Below are 8,752 nucleotides of genomic sequence, written 5' to 3' on the forward strand. Positions count from 1 at the left end.
GACAGGGTGTTGTCCAGGATCACGCCAAGGTTCTTAGCACTCTGGGAGGAGGACACAAGGGAGTTGTCAACCGTGATGGCGAGATCATGGAACGGGCAGTCCTTCCCCGGGAGGAAGAGCAGCTCCGTCTTGCCGAGGTTCAGCTTGAGGTGGTGATCCGTCATCCACACTGATATGTCTGACAGACATGCAGAGATGCGATTCGCCGCCTGGTTATCAGAAGGGGGAAAGGAGAAGATTAATTGTGTGTCTGCATAGCAATGATAGGAGAGACCATGTGAGGATATGACAGAGCCAAGTGACTTGGTGTATAGCGAGAATAGGAGAGGGCCTAGAACAGAGCCCTGGGGTACACCAGTGGTGAGAGCGCATGGTGCGGAGACAGATTCTCGCCACGCCACCTGGTAGGAGCGACCTGTCAGGTAGGACGCAATCCAAGCATGGGCCGCGCCGGAGATGCCCAACTCGGAGAGGGTGGAGAGGAGGATCTGATGGTTCACAGTATCAAAGGCAGCAGATAGGTCTAGAAGGATGAGAGGAGAGAGAGTTAGCTTTAGCAGTGCGGAGAGCCTCCGTGACACAGAGAAGAGCAGTCTCAGTTGAATGCCCAGTCTTGAAACCTGACTGATTAGGATCAAGAAGGTCATTCTGAGAGAGATAGCAGGAGAGCTGGCCAAGGACGGCACGTTCAAGAGTTTTGGAGAGAAAAGAAAGAAGGGATACTGGTCTGTAGTTGTTGACATCGGAGGGATCGAGTGTAGGTTTTTTCAGAAGGGGTGCAACTCTCGCTCTCTTGAAGACGGAAGGGACGTAGCCAGCGGTCAAGGATGAGTTGATGAGCGAGGTGAGGAAGGGGAGAAGGTCTCCGGAAATGGTCTGGAGAAGAGAGGAGGGGATAGGGTCAAGTGGGCAGGTTGTTGGGCGGCCGGCCGTCACAAGACGCGAGATTTCATCTGGAGAGAGAGGGGAGAAAGAGGTCAAAGCACAGGGTAGGGCAGTGTGAGCAGGACCAGCGGTGTCGTTTGACTTAGCAAACGAGGATCGGATATCGTCAACCTTCTTTTCAAAATGGTTGACGAAGTCATCCACGGAGGGGGAGGAGGATTCAGGAGGGAGGAGAAGGTAGCAAAGAGCTTCCTAGGGTTAGAGGCAGATGCTTGGAATTTAGAGTGGTAGAAAGTGGCTTTAGCAGCAGAGACAGAAGAGGAGAATGTAGAGAGGAGTGAGTGAAAGGATGCCAGGTCCGCAGGGAGGCGAGTTTTCCTCCATTTCCGCTCGGCTGCCCGGAGCCCTGTTCTGTGAGCTCGTAGTGAGTCGTCGAGCCACGGAGCAGGAGGGGAGGACCGAGCCGGCCTGGAGGATAGGGGACAGAGAAAATCAAAGGATGCAGAAAGGGAGGAGAGGAGGGTTGAGGAGGCAGAATCAGAAGATAGGTTGTAGAAGGTTTGAGCAGAGGGAAGAGATGATAGGATGGAAGAGGATAGAGTAGCGGGAGAGAGAGAGAGAGCGAAGGTTGGGACGGCGCAATACCATCCGAGTAGGGGCAGAGTGAGAAGTGTTGGATGAGAGCAAGAGGGAAAAGGATACAAGGTAGTGGTCGGAGATTTGGAGTTAATTTATTTGTTTGTTTGGGTTTAATGATAAACATACTCTTTCAAAATGCCAATGTTTATTTAGTTAAGGATCCATAACGAATTACTATGGGAATAAATATCACTGAATTACAGAAATATTGGAACAAATTTGTCTAATGAAGGTAAACAAATTGTTGCTTAATGGAAAAAACTCTTTCAAACACACACGGTCACGTTGTACAGCGCCATTATGGCTATTAGCAGGTAGCTGGACAATAGACTTGCCTAGAAGGAGGGTAGGGGGAGAATTCTATTGTCAAATGTATTTTTTAGTTAAATTGGCTGTATCACAACCGCCTGTGATTGGTTGCAATTTCAGTTTAATCCACCAGAAAAGAAAAAAACAAATAATACAACAAAATATTATGTATCACATCCGACTGTGATTGGGAGTCCCACAGGGCGGTGCACAATTGGCCCAGTGTATCTCTCCCTCTAAAAACAGAAATAAATGTTTTGGACTTTATTCAGATTACAATCGCTCACTTTCATTTTTTTGCAAACGAAATGACCTCCAAAATATCTTTATATATTAAAAATATTGTTATATATTGTTACAAAAAAATAGTTATATATTAAGTTGATGGCACAGTCATATAGACCGGCACCTACATAAGACTGAGTGACTCACTCATTCATGGCTTTGGATCAAAATAAATAAGTACCAACATTCTTTCTGATAGTCTTTAATAAAGAAAGGTTTTGGTTATCCTGACCTGGACACCATGTACAGTATTATAATATCCCATTATGGGCTATTAGCAAGACAATATACCTTTACCAACACCTCTCTGTATTTTGATACTTTGTGGATGGGGCCTCCCCAGTGGCGCAGCTGTCTAAGTCAGCTCAATGCGTTGCTACAGATGCAGGTTTGATACCCGTGCCGGCCGCCACCGGGAGACCCATGAGGCGGCTTTTGGTTCTAATTTAGAATCCTCCAGTCCTCTATATGTAATTATTGGAGGAGAGTCACATCATATTATTCAATATACCATAGGCGACATGAGTCTCACTAGTGTTGAGTAATGTGCTGTTAAAAGTGGTGTAGGTCTTATTTATTTAAAGACCACATTGAAGTTAGAAGCAATAGCCTACAACTATTTTAGCACCGTTCTGTGCTGCTCTGAGACAAGCATGGGGACTGGTCTTGATAAATCAATTCGATTTTTATTTTCACCTAATCTTCTTTTGGTTATTGGTTAGACTACAATTAGGGTGTAGAAATGTTATGCTCTTAGTGTGATCATACCCTGATGAAGACAGCTTGGCTGTCCAAACGTTGGATATTACATTTTTGCATCTGAGCTCCTAGAGTGTGCGGCTCTCCTTTATTTTCAAGTTTTCTACTCCACTAGCTAGCACCTCGCCTAAATAGGTGTGCATTTCTTTTTCTTCTAGAATGCTCTTAGTATAACCTTTATTTAACTAGGCAAGTCAGTTAAGAACAAATTCTTATTTACAAGGACAGCATACTCCTTCCTCCCCATCGGGGAATTGAACCCTGGTCTCCCACGTGCCCGCATGACACAGGGATTCTTTAGCTAAATAGCCAAGTACCGTAGCCTACTCCTTACCTGCTCTCACGTGACGCTATAGCTCCATGAGTGACAGAAATATTTTTGCTATTATCACAGCGGGAATAATGGGTGAAATAGCTGGTGGTGGCGTGAAAGGGCTGTTCAGATTTTTAATTTTTTTTAATAAGCTGTAGGTGTAACGAGGGCTTGACCACTCGCTGGTCAATCAACGTGCTCCATGGCTTAATACGGCGTGTAGTGGTCTCAAGTTGTGTGTTTTTGACGGTCGTTGCATTGCCGTTAACTCCAATGTCTTAGAGCCACACGTCTGTCTGGGACTTTCATCTTAATTGTAGCTGCGGTGTGCAGATGGTGAAGCGTTTAACATGACAACCTGGAACGCAATGTGAGTGAGTGAATGTGAGACTGGTGTCTGACTCTTCTATGTCCACTGCAGCTGCTGGCCGGGGCCAAAGTGAATGAGCTGACCAAACACAGACAGACCGCTCTACACCTGGCAGCCCAGCAGGACCTGGCTACTATCTGCTCTGTGCTGCTGGAAAACGGAGTGGACTTCACCGCTGTGGACGAGAATGGCAACAACGGTACAGGGCCCGGTTTCCCAAAATCTTCTTATGGCTAAGTTCATCGTTAGAACGTTTTTGAAGGAGCATCGTTACATCTCAGAGCTGTTTCCCAAAACCCTCGTTATTAATGTTGTAGGAGCGTTGTAGGAAACATGCATTGTTAAAATAAGTTCCATCACTATCGGGTAACCAGGCCCTGAGCCGTAAGGGGCTGTTTCAAGCCACAGAACTACCCTCCTTACAATGATTCTTTACTACTTAACTGTCCTCAACCCTGCTGCACTGTTACCCACGCTGAAAAAACTATTCCTTATTTATCTGTTCAGCACCTGTAATCTGTTGTTTATGATACTTGCCTGACAAATAAGAGCCTTTTTAACTCTAGCGTACATCAAGTTGTCTCGCGCTACAAAAACAGGAGATGTGATGGGCTTCTGCCCCTTTGGGCTGTTCTGGCTTACTTACTGACTTTTTTAAAACTCCTTTTCCCTGTTTTTCTCACGGTTTTGTTTTCTCTTGTTCTGTCCGTCCTCAGCTCTACACCTGGCCGTAATGCAGGGTCGGCTTAATAATGTGCGAGCCCTTCTCACAGAGTCCAACATCGACGCTGAGGCCTTCAATCTCCGGTACGCTCCTGTTCTCACCGGTTCATAACTTCAGCCATGGTGCTGCTCTTAATGGCCATTACACAGAAGGTTTATTGTGTTTTTATTCACTGAACACTTGTCTGTTTTTGTAGGGGCCAATCACCGATGCACGTCCTGGGGCAATATGGGAAAGAGAATGCAGCAGCCATCTTTGAGCTTTTCTTGGAGTGTATGCCTGAGTACCCTCTGGACAAAGTGGACAATGAAGGGAACACCGGTAGGAAGGAGAGCAGGGTTCTGCTTCAATCTCTATCTGACTGATTGGATTAAGGCCCCCTTTGGGTTGAATGTTTCTGTCCTGACTAACAACTTGCTTTGTTAGTCTCAAATGTTTGACTCGTATAAGCCATTATAATGATATTTATTTATTCTTTTTATCTAACCAGGTAAATTATTTGGGAGCACATTCTCTTACAATAGCGAATATAGTAAATGAAAGGAACCAAGAGGAATATGTTCTAGAGAATAACATCAATCCATTTTTTTTGTTCCTCAGTTCTGTTGCTGGCCTACATGAAGGGCAATGCTAACCTGTGTCGTGCCATCGTGAGGTCTGGTGCACGTATGGGCCTCAACAACAACCAGGGAATCAACATCTTCAACTACCAAGTAGCCACCAAGCAGCTGCTCTTCCGCCTTCTAGGTGAGACGCTCAGTCCGTGTACACACCTGGAGTAGATCTGCTGTTGATGTTACCTACAGTAGTTCAGTACATAGTTCACACCTGGAGTAGATCTGCTGTTAATGTTATGTTCAGTGTAGAGGTCCTACAGTACATAGTTCACATTAGGTCACCTGCTTTGACATATCAGTTAGGTATAGAGAAGAGTTTACATTAGATCCTTGGAATAATCCTGATTTTATTTTCGCTCGGTCAGTACATTTTGAATAGGTTTTTTTAAGAGGAAGGTGGGGCCATTCTCACTTATGTTTTTTGTGTGTTTTTAGATATGTTGTCCAAAGAGCCCCCGTGGTGTGATGGATCAAACTGTTATGAATGTGCTGCCAAGTTTGGAGTCACCACAAGGAAACATCACTGGTAAGTACCTGAAAAACAGTTTCTTAATAAAGACTGCTTTAGTCTTTCGAGTGAAGTCAAATTGTTAGTTCCAAGTCCTGTTGTTTTTCTGACAAGTTATTATATCAGACCTTACTCACCAAACTATCTGCTCGCCTTTCTCGCCCTTCTCCCTCGTTCTCCCTGGCCCCCTCTTGTCCTCCTCCCTCGTTCTCCCTGGCCCCCTCTTGTCCCCCTCCCTCGTTCTCCCTGGCCCCCTCTTGTCCTTCTCCCTCGTTCTCCCTGGCCCCCTCTTGTCCTCCTCCCTCGTTCTCCCTGGCCCCCTCTTGTCCTCCTCCCTCGTTCTCCCTGGCCCCCTCTTGTCCTTCTCCCTCGTTCTCCCTGGCCCCCTCTTGTCCTTCTCCCTCGTTCTCCCTGGCCCCCTCTTGTCCTCCTCCCTCGTTCTCCCTGGCCCCCTCTTGTCCTTCTCCCTCGTTCTTCCTGGCCCCCTCTTGTCCTTCTCCCTCGTTCTCCCTGGCCCCCTCTTGTCCTTCTCCCTCGTTCTCCCTGGCCCCCTCTTGTCCTCCTCCCTCGTTCTCCCTGGCCCCCTCTTGGCCTTCTCCCTCGTTCTCCCTGGCCCCCTCTCGGCCTTCTCCCTCGTTCTCCCTGGCCCCCTCTCGCCCTTCTCCCTCGTTCTCCCTGGCCCCCTCTTGTCCTCCTCCCTCGTTCTTCCTGGCCCCCTCTTGTCCTTCTCCCTCGTTCTCCCTGGCCCCCTCTCGCCCTTCTCCCTCGTTCTCCCTGGCCCCCTCTTGTCCTCCTCCCTCGTTCTCCCTGGCCCCCTCTTGTCCTTCTCCCTCGTTCTCCCTGGCCCCCTCTTGTCCTTCTCCCTCGTTCTCCCTGGCCCCCTCTCGCCCTTCTCCCTCGTTCTCCCTGGCCCCCTCTTGACCTTCTCCCTCGTTCTCCCTGGCCCCCTCTTGACCTTCTCCCTCGTTCTCCCTGGCCCCCTCTCGCCCTTCTCTCTTGTTCTCCCTGGCCCCCTCTTGTCCTCCTCCCTCGTTCTTCCTGGCCCCCTCTTGTCCTCCTCCCTCGTTCTCCCTGGCCCCCTCTCGCCCTTCTCCCTCGTTCTTCCTGGCCCCCTCTTGTCCTCCTCCCTCGTTCTTCCTGGCCCCCTCTTGTCCTTCTCCCTCGTTCTCCCTGGCCCCCTCTCGCCCTTCTCTCTCGTTCTCCCTGGCCCCCTCTTGTCCTCCTCCCTCGTTCTTCCTGGCCCCCTCTTGTCCTCCTCCCTCGTTCTCCCTGGCCCCCTCTCGCCCTTCTCCCTCGTTCTCCCTGGCCCCCTCTTGTCCTTCTCCCTCGTTCTCCCTGGCCCCCTCTCGCCCTTCTCTCTCGTTCTCCCTGGCCCCCTCTCGCCCTTCTCCCTCGTTCTCCCTGGCCCCCTCTTGTCCTTCTCCCTCGTTCTCCCTGGCCCCCTCTGGTCCTCCTCCCTCGTTCTCCCTGGCCCCCTCTTGTCCTCCTCCCTCGTTCTCCCTGGCCCCCTCTTGTCCTCCTCCCTCGTTCTCCCTGGCCCCCTCTCGCCCTTCTCTCTCGTTCTCCCTGGCCCCCTCTCGCCCTTCTCCCTCGTTCTCCCTGGCCCCCTCTTGTCCTTCTCCCTCGTTCTCCCTGGCCCCCTCTTGTCCTCCTCCCTCGTTCTCCCTGGCCCCCTCTGGTCCTCCTCCCTCGTTCTCCCTGGCCCCCTCTGGTCCTCCTCCCTCTTCTTACCCCAGCCGTCACTGCGGCCGCTTGCTCTGCCATAAGTGTTCTATAAAGGAGATCCCCATCATTAAGTTTGACCTGAACAAGCCTGTGAGGGTCTGTGATGTCTGCTTCGACGTGCTGACTCTGGGTGGGGTGTCCTAATGCAGTGGACAGCCTGCTCCTCCATCTTCCCACCACCCTGACACCATAGGCTGGGCAACAACAGGAGATCGGGCGACACGGCAGTGGCAGCCAGGGCTAGAGTTACAGACAGACCACAACCTCTGTACTATTCATTCCAGTCTATCAAAACATGTTCGCTAATGTTCCAACAGGACTTAAGAAGTAGAATATAAAAACATTATACATGTTTTTTTTTTTTTTTATCAAATGAATCACGTAGTGAAAATTGGATAAAATGAAAGTAGCTTGCTTGGCTCAATGACTCCTGGACTGGGCTGGTTGGGGAGAGGGAGATGCTAATCATATTGTCATGATTTGACCTGATATCGTTCATCAGGTGTTTGAAGGAATCATGAGAATCAGTGATGAACTTGTGACTGTGTCAGATTGAATCAGTGATGAACGTGTAATGGTGTCAGATTGAGTCAGTGATGAATGTGTAATGGTGTCAGATTGAGTCAGTGATGAATGTGTAATGGTGTCAGAATCAGTGATGAACATGTGATGGTGTCAGATTGGAACATGTGATGGTGTCAGAGCCCTAACCCTGGTCTCGGCTGAGAGCGGAACAGACCGACAGCTTGTGTGCAGCAGCAGCCTCACTGGCCTAATCATCAACTGAATCCATCACTGCACTGTGCTGGTGAGACAGGAAACAGCAGCCTCACTGGCCTAATCATCAACTGAATCCATCACTGCACTGTGCTGGTGAGACAGGAAACAGCAGCCTCACTGGCCTAATCATCAACTGAATCCATCACTGCACTGTGCTGGTGAGACAGGAAACAGCAGCTGAGCTTGCTGCCCTCTAAGACCTGCCCTGTGTTACAATCAGCTGACCTTTGTCCCGAAATGTGCACTAGTTCACTTCCCTTCATGGATTTAAAAGAAAAGGACTGTTATAAGAAATGTTAATGTGCTGTATTTTCTCTTTACTGTTGGCGGTGTGGCTGGTTCAATATGAACTAGATGGGTTGGTTGGATTTTAAGGGAATGGAGTTGAGACTATTTTTCATATACAAAAAAAGACATCTATTTGAATTGATGATTCAATGATGGATTTAATGATTAAAATGTTCATAAAACGCTAATTGGGTTAAATATATTGCTGAATTAACTCTCAATACTTAAAGAAGTGATCTCTGCTTTAAAAAAAAAAATGTATGTGAGATTATATTCACATGATTTGAAATGTAACGGCATAAAATAACCTCCATAAGTGTTTCTAGACCACGGGGTAAAGATTTAGAGCATCAGTAAGTGGGACTAGGCACTCAACTATCTTTACAATTGAGGATTTGTTAGTCCCAAATGCAAAATAGTTCTTGCTTTGAAATTTTACTTATGATAAAATACCTATTATACTTATGCATGTCATTTAATTTGTAGCCGATAATTTTGTATTATCTTATAATCATTGTGAATTGTGTCTGTTTCCCAGACCACCAAAGTG

General features: G+C 48.1%; 1 protein-coding gene across 2 annotated transcripts in view; it reads left to right on the forward strand.

The window, feature by feature from the left end:
* The window catches only part of ankfy1 (ankyrin repeat and FYVE domain containing 1), a 43,528-nt gene extending 36,028 nt beyond the window's left edge, over nt 1-7,500 (forward strand). For both annotated transcript variants that reach the window (XM_014198184.3, XM_014198183.3), the window contains exons 20-25: nt 3,612-3,759; nt 4,277-4,367; nt 4,481-4,605; nt 4,885-5,031; nt 5,337-5,427; nt 7,146-7,500. In XM_014198184.3, the coding sequence (XP_014053659.3) occupies nt 3,612-3,759; nt 4,277-4,367; nt 4,481-4,605; nt 4,885-5,031; nt 5,337-5,427; nt 7,146-7,278 (735 nt within the window). In that variant the 3' untranslated portion in view covers nt 7,279-7,500. The remainder of the gene's footprint in view (nt 1-3,611; nt 3,760-4,276; nt 4,368-4,480; nt 4,606-4,884; nt 5,032-5,336; nt 5,428-7,145) is intronic.
* The last annotated feature ends 1,252 nt before the right edge of the window (nt 7,501-8,752 follow it).

The sequence above is a fragment of the Salmo salar genome, chromosome 04 (genome assembly GCF_965601325.2).
Source record: "Salmo salar chromosome 04, fSalSal1, whole genome shotgun sequence".
Lineage (NCBI taxonomy): Eukaryota > Metazoa > Chordata > Actinopteri > Salmoniformes > Salmonidae > Salmo > Salmo salar.